General features: G+C 63.7%; 1 protein-coding gene across 6 annotated transcripts in view; it reads left to right on the top strand.

Moving 5' to 3' along the window:
- The window catches only part of PKD1 (polycystin 1, transient receptor potential channel interacting), a 40,862-nt gene that overhangs the window by 3,224 nt on the left and 10,735 nt on the right, over nt 1–26,903 (top strand). For 3 of the 6 annotated variants that reach the window (XR_003523340.2, XM_027613503.2, XM_027613504.2), the window contains exons 2-24: nt 10,199–10,270; nt 10,391–10,462; nt 10,768–10,937; nt 11,210–11,881; nt 11,991–12,174; nt 13,386–13,606; nt 13,952–14,067; nt 14,473–14,599; nt 14,920–15,167; nt 15,534–16,289; nt 17,120–17,251; nt 17,439–17,614; nt 17,813–17,946; nt 18,509–22,125; nt 22,276–22,425; nt 23,260–23,403; nt 23,532–23,811; nt 23,900–24,113; nt 24,196–24,379; nt 24,688–24,840; nt 25,329–25,473; nt 25,577–26,200; nt 26,538–26,694. Coding sequence is in view for 5 of the 6 variants with exons in the window: in XM_027613503.2 (XP_027469304.2) it covers nt 10,199–10,270; nt 10,391–10,462; nt 10,768–10,937; nt 11,210–11,881; nt 11,991–12,174; nt 13,386–13,606; nt 13,952–14,067; nt 14,473–14,599; nt 14,920–15,167; nt 15,534–16,289; nt 17,120–17,251; nt 17,439–17,614; nt 17,813–17,946; nt 18,509–22,125; nt 22,276–22,425; nt 23,260–23,403; nt 23,532–23,811; nt 23,900–24,113; nt 24,196–24,379; nt 24,688–24,840; nt 25,329–25,473; nt 25,577–26,200; nt 26,538–26,694 (8,748 nt within the window). In the remaining variant the exon portion in view is untranslated. Of the gene's footprint in view, nt 1–9,881; nt 9,942–10,198; nt 10,271–10,390; nt 10,463–10,767; nt 10,938–11,209; nt 11,882–11,990; nt 12,175–13,385; nt 13,607–13,951; nt 14,068–14,472; nt 14,600–14,919; nt 15,168–15,533; nt 16,290–17,119; nt 17,252–17,438; nt 17,615–17,812; nt 17,947–18,508; nt 22,126–22,275; nt 22,426–23,259; nt 23,404–23,531; nt 23,812–23,899; nt 24,114–24,195; nt 24,380–24,687; nt 24,841–25,328; nt 25,474–25,576; nt 26,201–26,537; nt 26,695–26,903 lie in introns of those variants that run through there. The other 3 variants (XM_027613506.2, XM_027613505.2, XM_027613507.2) reach the window with 3 other exon arrangements.

The following is a 26,903-nucleotide window of genomic DNA, read 5'->3' as shown; positions in this document are numbered from 1 at the left end:
GAATGTTCGTCACCGGGGCAAGTTCATATGTGAGGGTGCTGCTCCACATGTCGCCTGTCGGTCAGTTCCAGGTGTGGTTGCTTTGGGCCAACCACTTGTCAGGGCTGTGCGCTGCTAACTTCAGCCACCGGTCTAGGACTAGGTTTGAGGCAGGAGGGACTTGGTTCGTTGATGGAAATATCAGGGCCTTAGGGTCTTTTGTCACCTGGGGGGTATTTAGGGCCTCACCCTTCCCCGCCCGTGCCCCTGAATGGCAGGAGAGTCCGGGAGACTGGAGGAGGCTAGGCCTCTAGCATCTGCATAGCTCATGGGTGCGAGGGAAGGTGGGCATTGGGAGCAGACTGCGGGCCTGGTGTGTGCGTGACCTGTTAGGCTGCCTTGGACTGGCCAGACTACAGAGGGTCCCCTCCCTGAGCCCTCAGCAGGCAGAGAGCCTGGCTGCTGCATGCCAGGCCCTGTGTCTGGAGTCTCTGAGGCTCAATTCTCACCGGGAAGCTGATGTTAAGCCAAATATACAGATGATGGGGAGGGGGCTGCTTTGGAGGGGCTACCTGGAAGGACCCCCAGTGTAGGTGACATTGGAAGGTCTGAGAGAGAGCGTCCCAGACAAGGGACAGCCTGGAGGAGTCTCTGAGGCCCCAGGTGATGGAGGCGTGGGAGGTGAGGCCTTTATCCAGGCAACTGTTGGGGACAGCATTGAAGGGTCCCAGACGGAAGAGGCACAGAACACTGGCTGCTGGGTGGAGATGGGTCTCAGGAGGATCTGGGCATCCTCCACGCCCAGCTTCTCTCACACTCATGTCCCCTGAGGTGCACAGCCAGCCCTTGGAATTCAGAATACAAATGCATGTGTAGCCGTAGTTTCCCAAGGGGACACGGAATGCACATTTGCCAGAGCTGTCGACAGGAGGACACGCTGTAGGAGGGCCCCTTGCCTGGGCGGGAAGGTGAACGGGGAGGCTTGGGCTGCATCTGCAACACTCAGGTACTTGAAGGTACCAACACCGGAGCACCCACAGTTCCAGCAACCCTCAGGAGCTGGGTGGTGCCGCTAGTAGTGAGGACCGCCACCTCTAGGAGAGTGAGCCCACCTGCCAAACAGCTGCCAGGTGGAGAGCGTGTGCAAGCCTTTTACGTGGTGAGGGACTCGTAGCCAGAACGTTGATTAAAAACAGCGACAACAAGGGTTTTATGTATTCTCAACGTGAGTGAGATCAAGGGTCCAATTAAAAAATGGGTGAAGGATCTGAGCAGACATACCTCCAAAAAAGAGACAGATAACCAGTAAGCACGTGAAAAGAAGCTCAACATGTGGCTTTCAGGGAAACGCAGATCAAACCGCAGTGAGATGCCCCTCATGCGCATGTGGACGGCTGTCGCAGACAGATGGTAGCCAGCGTCTTGAGGATGTGGAGAAATCGGACCACCCACCCAACGCTGGTGGGACGCAGAATGGGGCGGCCCTCTGGAGGGCGGTCTGCCGGCTCCTCGGTAGGACCCAGCCATTCTGCTCCTAGGTGTCTGCCCAAGAGAAGTGAAACTTGGGTCCACACAGAAATTTGTACACAAATGTTCACAGCGGCAGGATTCATAGTAGCCGGAACGTGGAGACAGCACAGGTGTCCAGCAACAGAAGAACAGAGGAACCGAACGTGGTCTGCCAATCCGCTGGAGTATTACTCAGCCGTTAACAGGAACGGAGCCCTGACACCTGCTCCAACCTGTACAAGCCTTGAAGACATGTTACGTGAAAGAAGGCAGACATAAGAGGCCACGTGTCGAGTGATTTCACTGGTAGGAAATGTCCAGAACAGGCAAATGTATGGAACCAGAAAGCAGACTAGCGTGTCTAGCTGGGTAGGAGAGGTGTTTCTGTTTGGGCTGAGAATGTTGTGGAATCAGACAGTGGTGCTGGTTGCACAACCTTGAGAACACACTAGAAACCACCGAGTTGAAATCTCTGAAAATAGCTGGGGGTGTGCACCCCGCTCCCCACCACTGGGTCATCCTCTCCCTCTGTGGTTGCCACGTGCTGGGCTCCTTGCTAAGCCCTTCCTGTCCTATGTCACCTTCCATCCCCATGATGCTATGGGGTTAGAAGCTCTTGGTCCCATTTTATAGACCAGGGAACTGAGACTCGCTGAGGTTAAGTCACTTCCTAGGGTCACACGGCTGGTGAGTTGTGACGGAGAGGTGATTGCATCAGCGCGCTCTGGGGCATACCTCCAGTGCTGCACACAGGGGCCTGGTTCATACAAGTGGCGGTGGGGGGCACCCCTTTGGGACTGAGTGGGACTGGGTGGGCTCTGGGCTCTGGCCTCAGCTGCTGGCTCGGCCGTTTCCTGCAGCTCCGTCCTCGGGTGTCGATCTGCTATCTGTGCTGGGGTTCTTCCCGCTGACTTCCTGTCTGGTTTTGGGAGCGAGGCGTGGGGACCCAGCAGTCGGGACCCTGGCCCTGAATCAGACCTGGTTCAATCCCAGCTCCTCCATTTCCTGTGTGACTTTGGCCGCGTTTCTCAGCCTTCCCGAGCTTTAGTCTCCTCACTCGTATGGTGGGCACCGCAGATGGATGTCCCTTCTGGGGTTGTGGGCGTGTCCACAGGGCTCAGCGCTGGGGCCACAGTAACTGTAACCATTGCCAGGGTGGTCCCTTGGCTCCATTCTGTCCATGTCCTCAGAGCCCATTACCTTGTCCCCAAGCACTGGCCACTGGCTGATGGGTCTTTGGGACCTGCCCTGCCGACAGAACAGAAGCGAGGAGAGAGGAACCCTGAGCATGTGTGCCAGTCACTGCGTTGTTCAGACCAAATGCCGGGGGGGGGGGGCACTCCTGCACAGCCCTGAGCTCCCGTCACAGGGCACGGGGTGCAGGTGAGCCTGAGGGGGCAGACTCCTGCACAGCCCTGAGCTCCGGCTGCAGGGAGGCCCCGAGGTCCAGAAGCCTTGCTGCCCCCTCTGCTCTGACCTCAGAGGTGTCTTCACAGCGCCATGCAGCTGTTGGGAGTCGGGACCCCTGACATGCTCCTCTGGTGTTTGGGTGTCAGTTTTGTGCATTTGTGTTTTTGATGCATTCAGGTACGGATTTGTGACACAGTGAAGCTTTGAGGTGTGACTAAAAGGTGTCACTTCCCATGTTCACCTTGTTCTGTGACCTGGGGTGATGGGGCACCCCTGAAATCCAAGGCTACGAGAGCTGCTTGGTGCCCCCCACATCAGCCCTGCTGCTGGCTCCACCATCACGTGCACGGCACACCCTGGTGATCTTGCTGCAGCATAGGCACATGGTGTCGGTGAGACTCAGTTTCCCTCTCCTGCTTCTCTGCAGGCTCATCCTGTGGCTCTCCCGGGGCCTGAGACCAGTGCGTCTCCTGTGGGGCCTGCTGCCTCCTCTCTCTGTTGCTCTGCCTTGGCCCTGGGTGGCTCGTTGCTGGCCATCGTCTTCTGACAGCTGGCTGGGGGGCCTGGAGGACGTGGCTCCCGCCCCCACGCGCTGCCCGTGGGATGGGGTGTGCTTCTGCCGCCACCCGTGCTCCCCCACAGCTCTTGAGACCCTGGCTCTTGAGGGAGGCCCTGGCTGAGGCTTGGTTTCAAGTGAGGAAGCCATTTTGGATGGAGATGCACATTTTCCTTTCCGGAACACTCTGCAGTGGCCAGCGCCAGCAGTGGGAACCCAGACGGGCCCAGCCCGCGGAGCACTCTGGAATGAAAACATCCCGTTTGTCCTGCCGCTGTCTGGGGTGGCGGCGGCCGTCTGGCCCTCTGAACTGGGTGCCTCTGCGTCTCCAGCCGGCCAAGGCGGGGCTGTGTCCACGGGGTGGGCCGCGTGTGGCGGGGGTGCCGGCCGAGCGTGCCTGCAGTCTTGCTGCCGAATAGAACACAGCTGGAAAATGCAGCTCACGTCCTTTTTTCCCGGAACACCTCGTTCTTTGTGGCTTGGCAGCCGTCTCCACCAAGGGGCCCAGTGGTGCCCAGCCGCCCGTGCCAGGGAAGGGGCTGCATTTGTGGCCAAGGTGGGCAGGGCTCATTCTCTCCCTGAGGTGCCTGTGGGCCCAGGCCTGGCCAAGTGTGGTGTCCCTGATTTTAGCAGCCCCTGTGCCCTGAAGGATGCTATGGGGCCCCCCTGGAAAGGGCTTTGTCCTGAGGCAGGGCCAGAAGCCAGCTTTTCCTTCTGCTGGAAGCAGGGAATGAGGGCCAGTGCTCAGGACAAGGCTAACAGTACGATTGGCCTCCAGGGTCCGGTGCCTGCAAGCTGCTGTATAGCCCTGGGGTCAGGCTGCTTCGTGCCATTGGCCATGCCTGGCAGCTGAGGGGGTGATGGGCTGGCTAGCCACACTGGACTGATGTCTCTGCCCCTGGCAAGCCAGAGGCCACGTGCCAGCCCCCCAGCCAGGGTGGGGAAGAGCCCAGCCTTCCTCCTTCAGTCTCCTGACTCTGGGGTGGTGATGGTGGGACGAGCAGGGCAGCCTCCCTGAGCCTCTGCATTCCCACCTATAAAATGGGATGGCGCGCTCCTGGCCTGGCTGTGACAGGTCTAAGAGCAGCTGCTGAATACAGATGCCAGATCTGGGGGGAGACTGGGTACCCTCGGTGTACTGGGTACAGTGCTTTTGCTCCCCTTGCCCTGAAGGGGACCCCAAATCCCTAGCCACAGGGGGAGGAGCATGCTAGACCCTCTCCTGGGAGGGGGCTCCACCCTGTCTTGTTAATGCTCTGAAGGTGGCTGCCTCGGGGCGGGTTGATCTTTCTGTCCCGATGTGGAGGATGCCCTCGCTCGTCTCCTTTCTGCAGGTCTGAGTTCCCCTCCTTGTCCTGGCCTGCGTGCGGCATCACCACACCAGCTGTCTATGCCCCATCCTGGTGAAACTTCAGCAGTGGGAGGGGCAGAGCTCCGGTGTTGGGGGCCCCCACAAAATGCTGTGAAACGTGGGCCACCTCCTGGATCTGGGAGGTTCCCATGCAGGCCTCTCCTCCTCACTTTGGAGGCTGAAACAGCCCCTCGCTGCTGCCCTGGGGCCAGCGGGCCCCTCCCCGGAGAGCCTGCCTCTGCCCTCTCCCCAGCTGGCCCTGTCCGCATGTTTGTCTTCAAATCCGCTCCTTCCTAAACTCGAATTCATTAATTTACACATCATCATTTCCGGCCCTGGAAGCCAGCCTTGCTCACCATAAATAGACGGAATGAAAACAGAATGAGGTTATTACACTCAAACTGGCTCGGTGCTCCCGGCGGCCTGCCCCTGGTGCTGGGGTGGGGAGGGGGGGCGCTGTGGCGTCGCCGGCCCCAGGGCCTGGGGCGGGGGGCTGGGGGGGTAGGTTCAGCACTGTAGCTTCTCCCCTTTTCCCTGGGCCTGGCTCCTGAGGGGATGTGTTGGGGGTCCTCCTTGCTGGGCTGAGGAGAACCTGTTTCTCCCCAGAGCTGGCGGTGCCTCCAGGGAAAGGACAGGCCAGCCGAGGCTGTGTTTCCAGGAGCCCCGTGGTGGAGGGAGCAGCATGGAGCCCTGGGCCTTGAATGGGGAGGGGGGTACCCTCTCTCCCGCCAGCACGCTGTCCCGTCCTGCCAGAGGGAGGAGGCAGCTGCTGGCTCGGGATGAGCAGGTTACATAACCTCTGCAGCGGCCCCTCTGGAGCCCGTTCCCCCCAAGCCCTGTTTCCAGCGTGGCGGCCAGCGCAGGGGTGGGGGTGACGGGCTGGGGCCTGGCACTCGCCCCCGCCGCTGACCACACGTGTCTGGAATGTGCAGATGTTTCCTTGGGGGCTCCGGCTGGCCCCCAGACCCCGCCCAGCATCTGGACTGGGGAACGGGCACACGAGCCACTCCTCTCCCTGGCAGAGGAGGAAACTGAGGCCACTCAGGGCTGCAGGTCGGTCCCAGCTTCTCTGGGGCCTCCAGTTCCTCAGCTCTAGAAGGGTAGACTGCTCTTGGAGCCACCCCAGGCTCAGGAACACACCAGACCTGCTTGTGACCACCCTCTCCTTGGCTTCTAACTTCATGTACCCTGATCCACTCCCCTCTTCCGGTGCAGCCCTTTCTCACCTCTCCCCGCTGGGACCCTGAAATGTGAGCAGGGGCAGGACGCAGGTGCTGAGCCTTGTGTGGGGAGGGCATGGGGGAGCTGCCTCTCCGATGGGGGTCCTTCAGCACCTTCTGCTGGGCACCTCTAGCTTGGTGGTGGAAGCAAGGACCCTCCACCAGGCTTCTGCTTGGAGCAGGAAAGAGCAGACCCAGACATTCTGGGACATGCCGTTGGGGGCCTGTACCCCAGGGGAGGCTGGTGTCCCCCCTCATGAAGATATCTGGTCTGGAAGGCAGGGGGAGCATGGGGGACAGCCTGGGCTCCCCAGTGGACTACTGGGTCACTGTGGGGGAGGAGAAGGAAGGCCAGCCTCTCAACCTGATGCCTGGTGCCTGGGGAGGTGACATATGTCTTATGCTGTCGTGGGTGTGTGCCTGTCCCCTGGTGGTGTGTGGGTCCCCAGGTCACCCACCTCCTCCCTAAGCTGGCCTGACCCCTCCAGTCCTGGCCTGGGGATCTGTGGAGGTTGCTTGTGTGGGCCTTGGAGGGGCTGGGGAGTATCTAACTGGCCCAGAGGGTGGGCCCTGCTTGGCCCAGGACCTCTTAGGGGTACTGTCCAGCCAGGCTGCTGGCCCTCCTCCCAGTAGGGGCTGGCCGCTGCTTGGCCAGCCCCTGTGGCTTGGGCTGTGCTGGGCTCCTTCGGCGGCTCCCTGGGCCTGCTGTGTCTCTTCCTTGCAGTTGTAAGACCTGGGGAACACCGGTGTGGGGGCAGGGTGTCAGACTGTGATGATGTCACCTGGGGGGGAGGGCTGGCCGAGGCCTCCTTGGCATTCCCCCAGAACATTGGTGGCAAGAATAAATGTGGACAAATGGCTGTTGAGGACCTTGGGGGGTGTGGGACTGGGTGAGGACCCTACCAGTGTTCTCTTTCCATGTCCTCCTTCCAGTGACCCCCAGAGCTCCCCCTCAGGGTCCCCTCTGCCCTTCCCATCTCTCCCAGTGTACACCGTTACCCATGGCCTGGCCCACATAGACGCTCCCACACCCTGGGGCACGCTGGGGGGCTGGGACTCGGGGCCTGGTATGCCCTTGGGGCACGGGACCTTGGCTGCGGAAGATCCTGGGGAGCCTGTTGATATTTTCTGTGCACCAGGGGCCAGGCTAGGCCCAGGTGAGTGCTGGGGGGGCGGGGCTCAAGTGGGCCCTGGAGAGCAGGGAGCATGTGGCCAGTGCCCATGACTGACTGACGTGGGGCCTTCCGCATGCAGGGGAGGGGAGCCTCAATGGGGCTGCTGGGCCACGCAGAGCTGGATAGAGGACTTAACTGGCCCGAGGATGGCCTAGAGCTACGGGCCAGTGAGGCCAGGGTCAGCGATGTCCTGACGGGCCAGGGTGGGTGCTGGCTGAGTGGCCTGGACGCTGAGCTTGACCTGCCCCGCCCACCCGCTGCCCTGGTTTCTCAGGCACCATGGGCGGTTCCCAGCAGCTGCCACTCATGATGGATTTTCCAGAAAAATGGGATGTGGAAAACATTTTAGGGATTTTCCTTCTTTCTTTTGTCTTCTGCTTGAGGCCCAAGCTGGGAAGCTCTCCTGGGAACCCCTGGTGGGGCTCATGCCTATGCTCACCCTCATGTCCTGCCGCCCCCAGGCCCCATCTTTCTGGATCATCTCTCTGTTGCTTCCTGTGCCCCTGCAACCTGATTCTTCCTCAGAGAACAGACATTAGGAGGTTCCTACATAGGTCTAGCTGAAGTTTCTCCTGCCACAGCCACTGCCACTCCAAAGCATTGTGCTTGACCAGTTGGGTGGGAGTCCGGCCAACCTCTCCCTGGTCTCCTGGCCTGCCCACCCTACCCTGGGAGTGGGAGCGGGCCAGCTGGGGTGAGCCTGTGGAACACAGGGCGGGCAGCGTACCCTAGAGGAAGGCCCAGCCCGACCCATCAGAAAGCACCCTTTCTCTGCCACGTGTGAGAAGGGGCAGGGGAGTCTCGGCTCCATTGTGGAGGGCACAGGCAACCTAGCCAGAAAACCCTGTCCCCATGGGCCCTGACCCCCAAAGGCCTCTCCAGCCGTGGAGTTCCTGGGACCCAGGTTCTGGGTGGAGACGGACCTGCGCGTATGGCCACATGCACGCTGTCTCTCTGTGTGTCCACCTTCCCCCCAGATGGGAAGCCAAGAGGCTCGCTGAGACCAGCACCTTGTCCAGAGCACCGAGCTGGGATGGGGCAGGACTCTGGCCCGAGCCCATGGTCAGTGAGAGTGCCACTTCTTGAATGGAGGCGGCCTTGCTGCCCCAACCTCCTCTTCCAGTGGGGCTCCTGGCCCCCCTTGCCAGCCCCCTCACCGCCCGCCGCCCGTTCCCGTCTGAAACTCCCACTCCAGGCCCCCGGGGCAGCCTGTCCATCCACTCCTACCCTATTTCTCCTACTTAAAGGGCAAAATGAGGGTGGAAAACTCAGGGGACTCGCGTGCTCTCCAGATTGGAGCTGCTATGGTGCACCCTTTCTGGCACTTTCTTTATAGATCTTAGTTTGAACAGTTGCAGGGGGAGGGGCTGCATTTTGCACCTGGATTTCTCTTGTGTCTGTGCTGAGGGGGCTGCACCCACCGATCGACTGATGGGCTCTGGTTGCTGCCACTGTAAATCCTGTCTCTCCCCACAGATGAGGGGAGGGGCGTCCGTGGTGACCCTGGTTCTTGGGGCTAGGGGCCCCCTGCCAAATGAGGCTCCAGCTTGTGCTGCGTTTTTGAACCTCTTGCCTGGAAGTTGAACTTTGCCAAGTTAGCCGCCCTGGCTCCTGCTTGGTTGCCTCGGCCCCCAGCCCCACCTGCTCCCAACAGGAGCTCCAGCCCTACCCGCCCCACGCCTCCAGGGGGATGGGAGCCCCTCTGGGCCTGGCTTCCCACTTGGGCCACAGTATGCTGCTGATGCCCCTCCAGGCGGCCCCTTGGCTGTGTTGGGGGCCAGGTTGGCAGAGTGGCCTGGCGAAGGCCCAGTTCTCAGCCTCTAGCCCTTGTTGGTCGCCATGAGACCTGTGTGGCCAGCAGGCCTCCCGGGTAAAGCAGCGGTCAGGCTGTGGTGGGGGTCGTTTCCTGAGCGTGGTTCCAGACGTGGTCTGCAGCATCATGAGCCAGGCCGGGGTGCTGCTCCAGGCATCCCAGCCTGCGAAGCCCTGGGACCGCCCCCATGTCCTCAGGGGCCTGTGTGTGCACCTCAGCTCTCCCACGAGGACCTTGTTTTCGCACCAGCCCCTTCTCAGGTCCTGCTGGAGCAGCTGTCTGGTAGGTGCGTGCAGAAAGGGCGCCGGAGCCTTTGACCCCGCTGGAAGTTGGTAGCACGCTTCCCGGCCTGTTGTCTGGTTTTATTTATGATGCTTTGTGTGGAGGTTGCGTGTTTTTCTGTAGTTGGATCTTCTGGTTTTGCTGTTTGATTGCTGCTGGTGCCTGACGCTTGGAGAAGTGTGTGATGCTCTCCTGTATTCTTCCCGTCAGTTGTCACCTTTGGCTTCGGGCTTTGTGACACTCGCCCATCCCAGCTGGTGTTGAACCTCCTGGGGTTTATGGAGAGCCTGCTGTCACTCCTGGTCCTCTGTGCCCTTGTGTGGACTCTGGTGGGGCCCGCCTGTCTCTGGAGGGTCCGCCCAACGCAGCAGCGCGGTCGGACACAGTGCACGTCTCCCCTTTCAGCCGGCCTCCCTGATTCCTGCCCAGCTATGCTTCCCGTTGAACCTGTGTGTTACCTTGTAGACCACGCCGGTGTTTGTCCTGGGGTCCTGTTAACCTCGTGTTTACTGTGGCCTGTCACCGTAGCTCTGAGATGAGCTTATCTGGTCTTTGTGCCCCACTGTGTCTTGGCACTCAGAGGCCAGCCCTCCCTCAAGCCGGCAGCAGCGAGGCCTCTGGCCCTGGAGACCCTTGGGCTGCTGTGGTGTGTTTCAGGCCCTATGTGGGATGGCACTGCTGGGGCGGGGGGCGGGGGACTGGGCAGAGGAGGGGAGTGGGGCAGGGCGGGGACAGAGTCCTGAGGGCTCCTGGCCCTCTCCTGCTCTGTTCATTTGGATCCTCTATCCTGGCCTCAAGAGCAGGGAGTTGGAGGGTGTGGGGGAGCCTCTGGAGATGGGCCTGGGTCTGCTTTGTGCCCTGTCCGGGGCTCTGGCACTGACCAGTGACCACCTTGCTCCCCAGAGATGTCTCCCACAACCTGCTCCGGGCCCTGGACATGGGGCTCCTGGCGAACCTCTCCGCACTGACAGAGCTGTAAGTATCCGCTCCAGGGGGCTGTGTGATTCCACGGGGTGGGCAGGTGGCGGCTGCCTGTCACCATTTCTGTTATGGGGGCTTCCTTCAGACCTTGCTGAATCCCCCCCTTTCTTCCAGGGACATAAGTAACAACAAGATTTCTACTTTAGAAGAAGGAATATTTGCTAATTTATTTAATTTAAGTGAAATGTAAGTTGTTTTTGGTGGGTGTCAGTAGCCAAGCCCGACCCCCCCCCCCCCCCCCCAGTTACCCTCCCTGCCCTCCTTACCTGGTCTCCGTGCCTGTTCCTGTTTGAGACCAGGCGCTGGGCGCTGTGTGCTTGCCCACCAGAGCTCTTTCGGGGCCCGGCGCTGCCACAGGGATGGCGGGGTGCTGTGCTTGTGAGGGCACCCCAGGCCCCTGCTCCTTGCGTTGAGGCCAGCAGAGACCCTTCCTCGGGGCCCCCTCACCTGCCCTGCCATCCGCTGAGCGCCCGGCCTTGCGCCTCCCGCAGAAACTTGAGCGGAAACCCGCTGGAGTGTGACTGTGGTCTGGCGTGGCTGCCTCGCTGGGTGGAGGAGCGGCAGGTTCGCGTGGTTCAGCCCGAGGCGGCCACATGTGCCGGGCCCGGCCCCCTAGCTGGCCGACCCCTCCTCGGTGTCCCCTTGTTGGATGGTGGCTGTGGTGAGTGTGGCTGGAGCGGGGCCAGCTGGGGCCTTCCCTGCTGGGCAGGTCCCTGTAGGTGCTCCGGGGTCACCAGCCTGGGTGGGGGTGGGTGGGGCTGGAAGGCGTGTGGACAGTAGTCACGGTGGTTGAGACAGACCGGGTTGGGGGTCTGGAGGGGCCCTGTGGGCCAAGGGGCCAGTGCAGGTGGGAGGTGGCGAGAGCAGCGGGGTGATGTGATGTGGGATCCAGAGCGGGGTTATGCCGGGGACCAGCCTGTCTGCTCCGTCCAGGTGAGGAGTACATCGCCTGCCTTCCTGACAACAGCTCGGGCGCTGCGGTGCTGGCGGCCTTCTCAGCTGCCCACAAGGGCCCATTGACACCTGCGGCCTGCAGTGCCTTCTGTTTCGCGGCCGGCCAGGGCCTTGGGGCCCTCTCAGACCAGGGCTGGTGCCTGTGCGGGGCGGCCCGGCCCCCCAACGCCTCCTCGGCCTGCCTGCCCTTCTGCTCCAGCACCCCATCACCCCTCGCCCCTGCCTGCAGGGGTCCCACCCTCCTCCGGAACATCTTCCCTGCCTCCCCGGGGGCCGCCCTGGTGGGGCCTCAGGGACCCCTGGCCTCTGGCCAGCCAGCAGCCTTCCATGTCACTGCCTCCCTGCCTGTCAGCTCCACACACTGGGACTTCGGCGACGGCTCCTCCAAGGTGGACGTTGCTGGCCCTGCCACCACACACCGCTACGTGCTGCCCGGCCGCTATCACGTGACGGCTGTGTTGGCCCTGGGGGCCGGCTCCGCCCGGCTGGGGGCCGAGGTGCAGGTGGAGGCGGCCCCCGTGGCCCTGGAGCTCACGTGTCACGTCTCGGTGCGCAGTGACGAGACCCTCAAGCTTGGTGTCCGAAATCGTGGCGGCTCGGACCTCGAAGCCACATACAGCATTGTGGCTGTGGGCGAGGAGCCAGCCCGAGGTGGGTGCCCTGCTGCCCCCGGGCCTGGGTCGTCCCTCCCCTGGTGTGGGTGGGGCGGTCCTGGTTGGGGACACACTGATGCCTCCTTCTCTGCCTGCCGACCCCATAGTGGTGCATCCGCTCTGCCCCTCGGACACTGCAATCTTCCCCGGCAATGGGCACTGCTACCGCCTGGTGGCAGAGAAGGCTGCATGGCTGCAGGCGCAGGAGCAGTGCCGGGCCTGGGCCGGGGCCGCCCTGGCCATGGTGGACAGTCCCGCCGTCCAGCACTTCCTGGTCTCCCAGGTCACCAGGTACTGCCCCCCGAGAGGCTGTGAGGTGGGGTCCCCGGAATGCTGGGGTGGAGACAGAGCCTAAGGCCTGAGGAGGATCAGGAGGACAGGTGGGGGTGGCTGGAGGAGCCACATCCAGCTGGCGGGCCTGACTGCAGCCACAGAGCCCCGTCTTGCTCAGCTGACGCCGTTCCCATCAGCTCTCCGCACAGAGAGGTGGGCGTGGGGGTAGGGTTGATGCATCCCGGGTCCACAGGCTGCCCACCCCCTGGTGTCCCCTGCTGTCCCCTGCTGAGCCCCTCCTGGCAGGGGTAGGGCTGGTTCTGGTGTGACCATGGAGGCTGCCCTTGGCCCCCCAGGCCTGAGAGGAAATGTGCTTCCCTGTAGCCAGTACCAGCCTTCCCCCCAGCCGTCAGCGCTTGCTGCGGCCGGAGGCCAGATGCCCATTTCTCCCTGTGTCCCTGTGTGGGAAGGGGCCGACCAGACTGTGGATCATACCCTGGACACCCTCGGTGTCCGGAAGGGGAAATCGAGGCCCAGAACGGTCAAGGCCCACCTGGTTAACTGGCATTAGCCGGGCCCCAGTGCCTGTGCCTTCCATGTGTCTGGAAGCCCTCCCTCCAGAAGGGTCTTCCTAGGTTGGCAGAGCTGTGGGGAGTAGCCTGTTCGGGGGGCTGAGATGCAGGTGTTTTGTTCCACCAAAACCTACACCCAGAGCTGCTTTTTTTTTTTAAAGTTTTTTTTTTTTAATCCATTTGAGAGGGAGGGAGAGAGAGAAGGGGAAGGGGGCAGATGCAGGAGGAGAGGGAGAATCTCAAGCAGGCTCCCCGCTGAGCACAGAGCCCGATGCAGGGCTCGATCTCACAACCCTGAGATCATGACCTGAGCCGAAACCAAGAGTCGGCCATTCAACCGACTCCACCCCCTGGGGGCCCCCACACCCAGAGACCTGTCACAGAATACACAGCCTTTGGCCAGACTGAAGCCTCCCCCTGCAAGGAGCCCTCAGCTGGGCCCCTGGCCCCAGGCATGGCTGCTATGTGGACACTGATGTGGCCTTGCTTGCCAGGTCATCTCTCTGAGCCTCAATTTCCCCATCTAGAGATGGGGACGGGGCACGGCCTCCCTGAGGGGCTGCCGTGAGGAGCAGGCTCCCGGAGAGAGGGCAGATGGAGGGGTGCCTGTTTTCGGGGAGCCCCTGAGCGCCCACTCTCCCCTCCGCCTGCCTGCAGGAGCCTGGATGTGTGGATTGGCTTCTCCTCTGTGGAGGGGGCGGAGGCGGGCCCCACGGTGCGGGACGAGGCCTTCAGCCTGGAGAGCTGCCAGAACTGGCTGCCTGGGGAGCCGCACCCTGCCACGGCTGAGCGCTGTGTGCGGCTCGGGCCTGCGGGGCAGTGCAACACGGACCTGTGCTCAGTGCCCCACAGCTATGTCTGTGAGCTGCGGCCTGGAGGTGCGCCGGGGCCCCTGGAGGCGCTGCGGGTCACCTTCTGTCCTGGACCAGGACTGCCGCCCCCCCCCCCCCCCCCCCCACCGTGCAGGGTCTCCTGGGTGTCCCAGGGGCTCCTCCTGTCCTGGCCAGGACAGTCACATCCCTCATCCCAGGCTCATTCCTTAGCTGTTCAGGGTCCATTAGGTGTCACTGAGCACCTGTGGTCCCGAGCAGAGCCTGCACCCAGTGAGACAGACAAAGCTGGGGGGTAGCTGTCTGAGGCTACCGCTGGGGGGCTCAGTCCCAGGTCCGGCTCCGCCTCGGGCCCCTGATGCTCTCCTCGTCATTGCACACTTGCCATCCCAGGTCCTGTGTGGGACGCGGAGACCTTCCTCGTGGGAGCGCCCATGGGGGACCTGCAGGGACCCTTGAGCCCCCTGGCACAGCAGGTGGCCCTCTTGGCCCCCCAGGAGCTTGTCGAGGTAGGCTGACCCCAGGACCCTCCAGGACACAGTCTGGAGACTGAGCCTTGGTCTGGCTGCTGTGTTTCTTTAAAAATAAGCTCTTTTTTCTGGGCCTTCCTAATGTCCTGTGTGCCCAGTAGAGATGCTGTAGGAAACCCACCACCTTGCAGAGAGAAGCAGCACCTCTTCCCAGTATCTGAGAGCCCTGAATGCTCCTGAGCCTTCTCTCTGAGTGTTTGTGGGCTTTTTCACAAAACAAGGTGGTGGTCCTGCTTGGTCCTAGGTGGTTTGACCTGATTTCTCATGCTGAGTGACTCTTCCTCAGTGTAAAGCCCTGTCTGGTAGCTCCTTCCCCTCTGAGCCGGCAGGGCTGGGCTGGCTGGGGGTCGGGGTCTGTGGAGCTGAGCAGCCCCGTCCCCCCAGGTGATGGTGTTCCCCAGCCTGGGCGTGAGCAGGGAAGCCTTCCTCACTGTGGCCGAGTTTGGCACCCAGGAGCTCCGCCAGCCCACCCAGCTGCGGCTGCAAGTGTTCCGGCCTACAGCAGAAGCAGGTGGGACTCTGTCCTGGGGAGGGAGGGTGTCTGTGCGGTCACAAGCACTGGTCCCTTGGCCACTGGACAGGTCTTCAGCCTTGAGGTGGACAGAGTGGTGTCCACAGAGAAACCAACTCAGGCTCGGGATCTGCAGGACTGCCTGTGTAGGGCTCGCCTGGGTCAGTCAGCTGGTTCAGTGTTGGGGGGCCGGGAGGGGGGTAGAGGAGTGATGCTGGGGGCCAGGGTGCTGCCTGGCAAGGCCTTGTGTCATCGTGGGGGCGCCCCTGACTGTGGCTTGATAGTGGGCCAGGGCCCCGACACCCCTCTTCTCCTTGCAGGGGCCCCAGGAAGCAGCAGGGAACCTGAGAGCAGGTCCCTGGAGAGCCCGACTGAGTCAATCCCTGCGTGCACCCCAGAAGGACGCTGGTGTCCCCGAGCTAGTCTCCACCTGCCACTGGATGACCCCTGCCACCCCCGGGCCTGTGCCAATGGGTCCACGTCAGGGCCGGGAGCCACCGGGGCCTCCTGTGCACTGTGGAAAGAGCTCCTCTTCTCCCTGCCGCCGGGCCCTCCTGCCCAGTACTCAGTATGTGTCACCGGCCTGGTGCCATCTGTCTCCCGCTCTGCTGCCCGCCCACACACACGGCACACCCTGCCCCTGCCCCTGCCCTACGCTGGCCTTTCCGCTCGTTTTGGCCGCAGTGTCCCTCAGAGGTCCCGCCCTGTCCGGGACCCGCCCCGCCTGCATCCTTGCTCTCTGCGCACAACCCTGTCCCAGAGCCTGTCCCGTCCATCCCTGCCCTGAGTACCTGGGGGGCCCCTATGAGGCCCGGCAGAGTGCGTGTGAGTCCGGGTTACCCCAGGTGGACCCTGCCCAGCTGCTCCCTTGCAGCCCCCTGACCAGGGTGGTCCACTGTGAGGACCTGATGCAGCCTGCCTTTGTCTCCTGTAGGTCACCTTCCATGGCCAGGACAGCCCCCTGCTTCCCGGTGACCTCATTGCCTTGCAGCACGACGCTGGCCCAGGCGCCCTTCTGCGCTGCCCGCCGGCCCTGGGTGCCCCTGGCACCGAGGCCCCATACTTCTCCACCACTGCCACGGCCTGGCTGGCCCACCTGCCCACTCAGCTGGAGGCAGCCCCAGCTGGCCCGGCCTGCGCCTTGCGGCTACTCGCCGCCACAGAGCGCCTCACCCCCCTGCTGGGCCTGCGGCCCAACCCAGGGCTGCGGCGGCCGGGGCGCTATGAGGTGCGGGCCACGGTGCGCAACAGTGTGTGTACCCACAACCTGTCCTGCAGCTTCGATGTGCTCTCGCCGGTGGCCGGGCTACGGGTGGCCCATCCCACGCCCCAGGACGGCCGTCTCTATGTGCCCACCAGCGGCTCAGCCTTGGTGCTGCAGGCGGACTCCGGCACCAACACCACAGCCACAGCCCACTGGCCCGGGGGCAATGTCAGTGTGCCCTTCGAACCCACCTGCCCTGCCGCGGTGGCTGCCCTGGTGCCCGGCTGCGCCTTCGAGGACAACTCCACCCTGTTCTCCGTGCTGCCACTGCCTGGGCTGAGCGAGGGCGAGCACGCCGTCGAGGTCGTGGTGGAGAATGGCGCCGGCCAGGCCAGCCTCAGCCTGCGGGTGAAGGCCGAGGAGCCTATCCGTGGCCTTCGTGCCACTCCCAGCCCCGAAGCCCGCGTGCTGCAGGGCGTCTTGGTGGTAAGTGGGGCCGGCCGGCCTGCCCCAAGCTCCCCCGAGAAGAGGGACCCGTGCTGAGAGCAGCCCCTCCCCGGCGAGGGGGAGCTTGGCCTCGGGACAGCAGCCTCTGTGGCTGGTTTTAGGCAGCTTCTGCTGGGTGGCTCCTAAGTCCCTGAGAGTTCCCACTAAAGCAGCAGCCCTGACGGTGCTGCGTTCCGCCCCGCCGTTCTCGAGAAGCCCGCAGCATTCCTGTGCCCGCTGCCACCCTCATCAAGCCTGAGCGTGCCCTCGAGGGCCCTGCTGTGTTCCCGCCAGGCTGAAGGGAGTACTTTCTGAGGGTCTGGTGCTCCCTGTCCCGGGCTGTCCCCCCACACCAGGCAGCCACAGCTCCGTGGCCTTCACACAGGGCCCGTGAGAAGGGCTGTTTCTGACCCCTACCACTCATGCAGTCATGTGCCTCAACTTCCCCTGGTCACACCCATTCTGTTGGCTGACGGGGGTGAACCTCCAAAACCACAGGGCCCTTTGAGACTCATGTGCCATCCCAGGCGGCCTATGCAGGAACCTGGGGACAGGCTGTAGGGAGGTTCAGAAATGGTGGGCTCTTTCCGTCGCTGGTACTGGGTCGCTGTCCAGATAGGAAAAGTGAGGGGCTGAGAGGTTGGAGTGCATGTCGGTCCAAGCTCAGCGCCACACCCTGTGGCCCCTCTGGCTTCCCCCTCCCCCGTGGTGTCTTGAAGTCAGCCCGGGAAGCCCCACCGGGAGGCATGTCTGGGTGGGGGGGACATGGGCTTAGGGCAGAATTGGCCACCAAAGCCCCGGGGCTGGCCGACACTGTGCCCTTCCTGCAGAGGTACAGCCCCGTGGTGGAAGCTGGCTCAGATGTGGTCTTCCGCTGGACCATTGATGACAAGCAGTCCCTGACCTTCCACAACGTGGTCTTCAATGTCATCTACCAGAGCGCCGCGGTCTTCAAGCTCTCGGTGGGTGGGGGGCACCAGTGGGGGCAGGGGTGGGCTGGGACGTGCGGCGCTCACCTTTGCCTTCTGTTCTGCTTTGCTCCCGAGGACCCCTCGTCTGGCTGTGGGTGAGTGCGGGGGGAGGGCTCTGTGCTGCCTCGTGGCCTGCGCCCCACCCGCAGCAGCCCACATACGCTCCCTGTCTCTGCAGCTGACGGCCTCCAACCACGTGAGCAACGTCACCGTGAACTACAATGTTACCGTGGAGCGGATGCACAGGATGAGGGGCCTTTGGGTGTCTGCAGTGCCGCCCGTGCTGCCCCCCAATGCCACCCTGGCCTTGGCCGCCCACGTGCTGGTGGACTCAGCTGTGGAGGTGGCCTTTCTGTGAGTGCGCCTGGCCCGGTGGGCAGCAGGGTGGGCCACACCCGTGTGGGGCTGGTGCCAGGCTCTCCCCCCAGCCTCCACCTCCTCACCTGCCCAGAGGTGCCGGGTGCCTGGGACCCTGGGAGTGGGGAGGGGGTGCAGCTGGGCCGATGTGCACCCACCCCCAGCCTGCTCATGGCCCTCCTGCTGCCCTGGTAGGTGGACCTTTGGGGACGGGGACCAGGTGATTGGCCAGTTCAAGCCTCCGTACAATGAGTCCTTCCAGGTCCCAGACCCCACAGTGGCCCAGGTGCTGGTGGAGCACAATGCCACGCACAGCTATGCTATCCCAGGTGAGGGCTGGGGCCCACCGACCTGCTGTGGGGACAGTCCCCTCTGTCTAGTCTGGGTTGATGGCTTGGGGTCCTGAATAGGGTGAAGGAGGGGTGTCTGGGGTAAGGGGTGGACTGGGCTGCTGAGCCCCATGATTCAAGTCTCCTGGCCAGAAACGACCTCCCTCGGCCCTTACTCAGACCCTTTTTGGGGGAAGAAGGGGGTTACCTTTTATTTTTAAAGTTTGAGAAGCTTCACACGCAGAATACAGAGTAAACCTCGGTGCCCCCCCTACCTGTGCCTCTCAGTGGCACTCGCTCTTACCCAGAGAGGGTCTGCTCCTCCTCCCGTTCCTGCCTAAGCCCTGCGTCTCGCCCAGTGCTGATGGCGCCCCGTACACACCTCATTGCGAACACCCCCAGGGCAGGGCCCAGGGACCTTCTCCCTCTACATTTTGCCCGGGGCCCTGTTCTGTCGTCCCGAGGGGCCCCGGTGCGCAGCAACATGGGGTTAGGTAGTGACTTCGCCAAGCTGCTAGTGGCAGTGGCCCTGGCCTCGTCCTTACTCGGGCCTGTTCCCCAGGCGAATACAACCTGACCCTGCTGGTGTCCAACACCTTCGAGAACCTGACGCAGCGAGTGCCCGTGAGCGTGCGCACCACCTTACCTGCCGTGGCCGTGGCTGTGGGAAGCCGCATCCTGGTGGCTGGCCAGTCTGTCACCTTCTCCCCACACCCACTGCCCTCACCTGGGGGCATCCTGTACACGTGGGACTTCGGGGATGGCTCTCCAGCTGTGACGCAGCCCCAGCCAGAGGTCAACCACACATACGCCTCAAGGGGCGTGTACCGCATCCATCTGAAGGTCAACAACACGGTGAGCAGTGTGGCAGCCTGCCTCAGTGTCCGCGTCTTTGAGGAGCTTCGGGGCCTGAGCGTGAGCCTGAGCCCGGCTGTAGAGCAGGGCGCACCTGTGACGGTCAGTGCCACACTGGAGTCAGGAGACAACATCACGTGGACTTTCGACATGGGAGACGGCACGGTGCTCACGGGCCCCGAGGCCACAGTGGAGCACGTGTATCTCCGGGCCCAGAACTGCACAGTGACTGTGGGAGTGTCCAGCCCCACAGGCCACCTCACCCTGAGCCGGCCCGTGCACGTTTTCGTCCTGGAGGTGCTACGGATCGAGCCGGCAGCCTGCATCGCCATGCAGCCCCACGCCCGGTTCACAGCCCATGTCACTGGGGACCCGGCCCACTATGTCTTCGACTGGACATTCGGGGACGGCTCATCCAACACAACCATCGCGGGAGACCCAACAGTGATACACAATTTCACACGGAGCGGGACGTTCCCCTTGGCGCTGGTCCTGTCAAGCCGCGTGAACAAGGCCCATTACTTCACCAGTGTGTGCGTGGAGCCTGAGGTGGGCAACGTGACCCTGTGGCCTGAGAGGCAGTCTGTGCGGCTCGGGGAGGAGGCCCGTCTGGTGGCTCGTGCCTGGCCCCCGTTCCTGTACCGGTACACCTGGGACTCTGGCACTGAGGACGCTGCCCGTGTCGGGGGCCCTGAGGCCACGTTCACCTACGCAGACCCAGGTTCCTACCTCGTGACAGTTGCTGTGTCCAACAACATCTCAGCTGCCAACGACTCTGCCCTCGTGGAGGTGCAGGAGCCCGTGGAGCTCACGGGCATCCAGGTCAACGGCTCTGGCGTGCTGGAGCTGCAGCAGCCCTACCTGTTCTGTGCCGTGGGCCGCGGGAGCCCCGCTACCTACCTGTGGGAACTGGGGGACGGCGGGCGCCTCGAGGGCCCCACGGTCACCCATGCCTACAACAGCACGGGCCACTTTGCTGTCAGGGTGAGCGCGTGGAACGAGGTGAGCCGTGCAGAGGCGTGGCTGAACGTCACGGTGCAGCAGTGCGTGCGGGGCCTTGGCGTCAACGCCAGCCGCACAGTGGTGCCCCTCAACGGCAGCGTGAGTTTCACCACGTCCCTGGAGGCCGGCAGTGACGTGCGTTACTCCTGGGTGCTGTGCGACCGCTGCACGCCCATCCCTGGGGGCCCCACCATCTCCTACACCTTCCGCTCGGTGGGCACCTTCACCATCATCGTTACCGCTGAGAACAGGGTGGGCGCCGCGCAGGACAGCATCTTCATCTACGTCCTGCAGCATATCGAAGGGCTGCAGGTGGTGGGGGGCGGAGGCGGCTGCTGCTTTCCCACCAACCGCACGCTGCAGCTGCAGGCCGTGGTCAGGGATGGCACCAACGTCTCCTACAGCTGGGCCGCCCAGCGGGAATGCGGCCCGGCCCTGACTGGCAGCGGCAAAACCTTCTCGCTCACCGTGCTCGAGGCCGGCACCTACCACATCCAGCTGCGGGCTGCCAACATGCTGGGCAGTGCCTTGGCCAACCGCACCGTGGACTTCGTGGAGCCTGTGGGCTGGCTGGCTGCAACCGCCTCCCCAAACCCAGCCTCGGTCAATGCCAGCATCACCCTCTGTGCTGAGCTAGCTGGTGGCAGTGGCGTCATTTATACTTGGTCCCTGGAGGGAGGACGCAGCTGGGAGACCCCAGAGCCATCCACCACCCACGCCTTCCCCAGCCCCGGCCTGTACCTGGTCATGGTCACGGCTGAGAACCAGCTGGGCTCAGCCAATGCCACCCTTGAGGTGGCCGTGCAGGTGCCCGTCAGCGGCCTCAGCATCAAGACCAGGGATCCGGACCGCAGCTTTGTGGCTGCCGGCTCCTCTGTGCCCTTCTGGGGACAGCTGGACTCAGGCACCAATGTGAGCTGGTGCTGGACAGTGCTGGGTGGCAGTAGGCACGGCCAGCACGTTGCCGTGGTCTTCCGTGACGCCGGCACCTTCTCCATTCTGCTTAACGCCTCCAACGCGGTCAGCTGGGTCTTGGCCACCCACGAGCTCACGGTGGAGGAGCCCATTGTGGGCCTGGTGCTGTGGTCCGACAGCAAGGTGGCAGAGCCCGGGCAGCTGGTCCACTTTCAGATCGTGCTGGCTGCTGGCTCCGCCGTGCGCTTCCATCTGCAGGTCAACGGGGCCATCATGGAGGTGCTGCCTGGGCCCCACTTCTCCCGCAGCTTCCTCCGGGTTGGGGACTACGTGGTGAGCGTTCAGGCTGAGAACCATGTGAGCCGGGCCCAGGCCCAGGTGCGCATCTTAGTGCTAGAGGCCGTGGGTGGGCTCCAGGTGCCCAACTGCTGCGAGCCAGGCATCCCCACGGGCACAGAGAGGAACTTCACAGCCCGGGTGCAGCGGGGGTCCCGTGTGGCCTACGCGTGGTACTTCTCCTTGCAAAAGGTCCAGGGGGACTCGCTGGTCATCCTGTCGGGCCGTGATGTCACCTACACCCCCGTGGCTGCGGGGTTGCTGGAAATCCATGTGCGTGCCTTCAACGAGCTGGGCGGGGTGAACCTCACGCTTGTGACGGAGGTCCAGGACGCCATCCAGCATGTGGTGCTGCGCAGCGGCCGCTGCTTTACCAACCGCTCAGCCCGGTTCGAGGCCGCCACAAGCCCTAGCCCCCGGCGTGTGGCCTATCGCTGGGACTTCGGGGATGGGGCCCCAGTGGAGGACACGGAGGAGCCCTGGGCTGAACACTCCTATCTGCGGCCCGGGGACTACCGCATGGAGGTGAATGCCTCCAACCTGGTGAGCTTCTTCGTGGCACAGGCTACGGTCACCGTCCACGTGCTGGCCTGCAGGGAGCCCGAGGTGGATGTGGCCCTGCCCCCGCAGGTGCTAATGCGGCGCTCCCAACGCAACTACCTGGAGGCCCACGTCAACCTGCGGGACTGTGTCACCTACCAGACCGAGTACCACTGGCAGGTGTACCGTGCCCCCAGCTGCCAGTGGCCTGGGCGCATGGCCCCTGTGGCCCTGCCCAGTGTGGACGTGAGCCGGCCCCAGCTGGTGGTACCACGGCTGGCACTGCCTGTGGGCCACTACTGCTTTGTGTTTATGGTGTCATTTGGGGACACACCACTGGCTCGGAGCATCCAAGCCAATGTGACAGTGGTGCCTGAGCGCCTGGTGCCCATCATCGAGGGCGGCTCGTACCGCGTGTGGTCAGACACTCAGGATCTGGTGCTAGATGGCAGCAAATCCTACGATCCCAACCTGGAGGATGGTGACCAGACACCACTCAGCTTCCACTGGGCCTGTGTGGCCTCGACACAGGTCAGGTGCACTGTGGGGCATGGCCGTCCCCTGCCCCCCCCCCCCCCCGCCCCCTCGGTCGTTCGTGCTGAGTCCAGCATAGGGAGGGGGCTCTCCCAGCTCTGCTTTGAAGCCATCCAGGGACTCACGCCCTCTCCCCTGTGGCTACAGAGTGAGACTGGTGGGTGTACCCTGACCTTCGGGCCCCGGGGGAGCAGCCTGGTCACCGTCCCTCGGGAGCGCCTACAAGCCGGCGTGGAGTACACCTTCAACCTGACCGTGTGGAAGGCGGGCCGGAAGGAGGAGGCCACCAACCAGACGGTGGGTGCTGCTGGCCTGGTCCTTAGCCCAGCAAGGCAGAGCCCTGGGCCCCCAGGGTGGACACAGCTGCCAGGGAGGGCGGAGCGTACAGGGCCATCTGCCCCCAGGGAGCACAGAACACTCTGAGGGTTTCCTATGTTGTGGTGCTTCTGGTCAGGACCACAGAGCGGGTGACCCCAGGGCAACCATCCCTGCTGCCTTTGGGTGAGGTGTGCTGATGGGAGCCAGTGTGCTAGGCTCTGCTGGTGCCCAGCACAGGGTTGTCTGTCCCCAGCATCAGGCTCTTCCAGCCAGCCTGTCTAGAGGGGCTGTGCGGCGAGGTGGGAGCTTAGAGCAGGGCCTGGATTGGCTGAGGTGGGCCCCGTCCCAGGGTGGCAGGGACCTCAGGGCCGTGCTGTGCACAGCTGCTCTGTCCCCACACAGGCATTCACCCATCCGTTCTGTTTGTGGGTGAGCACCTGAGGGCTTTGTGTGTGCCAGGCCCATGCTGGGCCTTGGGGGCTACAGAAAAGAAACCCAGTGTGGATTCTTGTCCTTTTGGCTGTTCACCACCATCCCGCAGACTGGGAGACACAAAACCCGTTGAACGTAGTGGGTGAGGGCTGAGCCCACAGTGCCTTGGGAAGCTGGACCTTAGGCTAACGAGCTGGCTGGGCCCAGAGGAGGTTTCCCAACTAGAACGGTACTAAGGCAGAGGCCAGAGGCCCAGCTCCCCCGTGAGCCACCCCCCCCCCACCGTGGCCCCACTGCATTGTGCAGACTCAGGGCTCTGGGCCCCAGGAGCAGAGGGCCTGGCTCAGGTCATAGCTTCCCTGTGATCCCACCCTGTCCCAGGTGTTGATTCGCAGGGGCCGGGTACCCATCGTGTCTTTGGAGTGCGTGTCCTGCAAGGCGCAGGCGGTGTACGCAGTAAGCCGCAGTTCCTACGTGTACCTGGAGGGCCGCTGTGACAACTGCAGCAGGGGCTCCAAACGGGGGGTGAGCGAGCTTGTGGGGGGCCCCCCCCCCTCGGGGAGGGAGGGGGCGGGGCCTCGGGGAGAGGACAGGGTGGGGGCGGGGCGCGGCTGCTCCGCCCCTCAGCGCAGGCTCTGCGTGTCGCCCTGCAGCGCTGGGCCGCGCGCACCTTCAGCAACCAGACACTGGTGCTGGACGAGACGACCACGTCAACGGGGAGCTCGGGCATGCGGCTGGTGCTGCGGCGCGGCGTGCTGCGGGATGGCGAGGGTTACACATTTACCCTCACGGTGCTGGGCCGCTTGGGTGAGGAGGAGGGCTGCGCCTCCATCCGTCTCTCGGCCAACCGGCCCCCGCGCGGGGGCTTCTGCCGCCTCTTCCCGCTGGACGCCGTGCGCGCCCTCACCACCAAGGTGCATTTCGAGTGCATAGGTGAGCGTGGCTGCGGATGGTGGGGAGGCATGGCGTATGGGCCGCCGGGACTCTGGGGGCGCGGCTGACACTGTGGGGGCCCCTGCAGGCTGGCAGGACACGGAAGACGCGAGCGCCCCCCTGGTATACGCCCTGCTACTGCGTCGTTGTCGGCAGGGCCACTGCGAGGAGTTCTGCGTGTATAGGGGCAGCCTCTCCTCCTATGGAGCAGTGCTGCCGCCTGGGTTCGCACCCCACTTCCAGGTGGGCCTGGCCGTGGTCGTGCAGGACCAGCTGGGTGCGGCTGTGGTCGCCCTCAACAGGTGAGCCCGGGCAGGGAGGTCAGGGCAGATGGCAGGTGGGAGCGGGGATTGCCACTCATTCACCGGGGGCCTTTGCACACAGTTCTCTGGCCATCACCCTGCCAGAGCCTCCTGGCGATCCCCCAGGAGGCCCCTCGGACCTCATGACCTGGCTACACAGCCTCACAGAGAGCATGCTGCCCAGGCTACTGAGACAGGCTGACCCCCAGCACGTCATCGAGTACTCGCTGGCTCTCATCACTGTGCTCAATGAGGCCAGCGCGGGGGTGAGGCCTCCCCTTCTCTCGTCTTTCCTCAGTGGGAGGGTGGGGCCAGGCCAGTCCCCGAGGTCTTGCGAATGATCAGTCCCCTGGTGTGTCTCCTTGAAACAACCTCTGTTCTCCACTGTTTCCACCTGTGGGTTCCCCCACCCCTGTGCCCACCCCCTGTAAGGAGTCCTGGGAAAGCCCCCAACAGGGCTTGAGCCACCACCTGAGTTTCATGGTGGCTGAGACGGCCTGCACGGCGCCTGCCGTCACCGCTGGTGGGGCCGCCCGTTGCCCACTCAGGGCTCCCCTGTGCTTGCTGCCCGCAGTCCGATCCAGCTGTGGCTGCAGCAGCAGAGTCAGATGCCAGGCGGCAGCTGCAAGCCCAGATACGCAAGAACGTCACAGAGACCCTGGTCTCCCTGCGGGTCAACACCGTGGATGACATCCAGCAGATCGCGGCGGCGCTGGCCCAGTGCACGGTACGGGGGAGCTCAGGCCCCGCGGCAGACCCTGAGAGCTACCACCACCGTCATCCAGGATTCGGGGACTGGACTGGGCAGGGCTGAGTCCACTTTCAGTAGGGTTGGGAAATTGCTGCAGAGCCTTTAGCAGAGAAAGGTACAGAGAATCTTCCCAGGGAGGTGGGGAGCCCTGTGACATGTGGTTCCCGTGGCCATGTATGTGGCTTGGGGTGGGACACAGGGTGGCATTCTGCTGGACCTCGTCTGTGGGTGGGGAGAAGCCACGGAAGAGTTTTCAGCCAGGAGGTATGTGGGTGGAACCCACATTTGGGGTGGCTTTTCCAGCTACAAGATGAAGGGGCTTGGGGAAAAGGCCATGGCCACAGTGGGCGCCCAGCAGCATGGCCAGCGTGCTGGAGCTAAGCTTGGGCTGAGCAGCCAGAGGGGGAGTAGCCCTGTTCAGCCGGGCTGGAGCAGGGCAGAACACAGTGCCGGCCTCCCTGCAGGTGTCCAGCAGGGAGCTGGTGTGCGGCTCCTGCCTGAAGAAGACGCTGCACAAGCTTGAGGGTATGATGCGCATCCTGCAGGCCGAGACTGCCGCCGGCACCGGGACGCCCACGGGCATCGCCGACAGCATCCTTAACATCACAGGTGTGGGTGAGGGCTGGGCAGGTGTGTGCGGCACCCCCCCCCCACCAGCCTCCTCCTGCCTCTCCCCTACAAGCGACCCCCACAACCTCTCCCGCTCCCGCAGGCGACCTCATCCACTTGGCCAGTGCGGACATGCAGGGCCCACAGCCCTCAGAGCTGGGTGCAGAGCCGCCCTCGCTCATGGTGGCGTCCAGAGCTTATCACCTCTCCTCGGCTCTCATGTGCATCCTCATGCGCTCCCGAGTCCTCAATGAGGAGCCCCTGACACTGGCGGGCGAGGAGATCGTGGCTCAGGGCAAGCGCTCAGACCCACTGAGCCTGCTGTGCCAGGGTAACGCCTCGGTTCCCGGCTGCCACTTCTCTATCCCTGCGGCCTTCAGCGGGGCCCTGTCCAACCTCAGTGACGTGGTGCAGCTCATGTTCCTTGTCGACTCCAATCCCTTCCCCTTCGGCTACATCAGCAACTACACCGTCTCCACCAAGGTGGCCTCCATGGCCTTCCAGACGCAGGCTGGGGCCCAGATCCCCATCGGGCAGCTGGCCTCGGAGCGCGCCATCACCGTGAAAGTGCCCAACAGCTCAGACCAGGCCGCCCGGGGCCGTCCCCCGACCCCAGCCGGCTCTGCCGTCGTGCAGCCCCAGGCCTCGGTCAGCGTTGTGGTCACTCCTGAGAACAGCAACCCCGCCGCCGGGCTGCATCTGCAGCTCACCTACACGCTGCTCAGTGGTGGGTGCCAGGGGCGGGGCGCTCCTGGCTGCTGCCTCCTCCCAGCCTTGGCCCGGTCTCTCTGGGGGCGGGGGGGGGGTGTGAGCCGGTGTTTGTCATGGACCCCCCCAACTCTGTGGCCTTCAGTGAAGCCTGCCTCCCGCTCGCCGGGCTGCTGGGGGCCTGACCCGAGGGTGGTGAGGGATGAGGGCAGAGCAGGTGCAGCCCCAGCACAGAGAGTTCTCCAGCTCTCCAGCCCCCAGGAGCGGGGAGGGCCCCACAGGGCTCCCGTGGGTGTCACCCGGGGTGTGCATGAACAGCCTAGGGCTTCCATCCGACCCTGTGCTTGTGCTGCTAGAGCACTACTTGCCCGAGGAGCCCGAGCCCTACCTGGCCGTGTACTTGCACTCGGCGCCCCGGCCGAACGAGCACAACTGCTCGGTCAGCAGGAGGATCAGCCTGGAGCAGCTGATGGGCGACGACCACAGGCCCTATACCTTCTTCATTGCCCCGGGGTGAGTACATGCCCTGCCACAGAGGACCCATCGGTGGGGTGGGGCTGGTCTCCGAGGGCAGGGTTGAACATGGTCTGGTCCGGGCATGCCAAGGTCATGTGTGCTCCCCACGGGAACAGGTGTGGCGGCAGGAGGACTGGGACGTGGGCTGCCCTGTCAACACGTGGTGGGGGTAGCTCAGCCGAGAGGCTGGGGGCCAGAACATCACT

This window comes from Zalophus californianus, chromosome 10 (assembly GCF_009762305.2).
Source record: "Zalophus californianus isolate mZalCal1 chromosome 10, mZalCal1.pri.v2, whole genome shotgun sequence".
NCBI classification, from domain to species: Eukaryota; Metazoa; Chordata; class Mammalia; order Carnivora; family Otariidae; genus Zalophus; species Zalophus californianus.
This window is presented reverse-complemented; position numbering and strand designations above follow the sequence as displayed.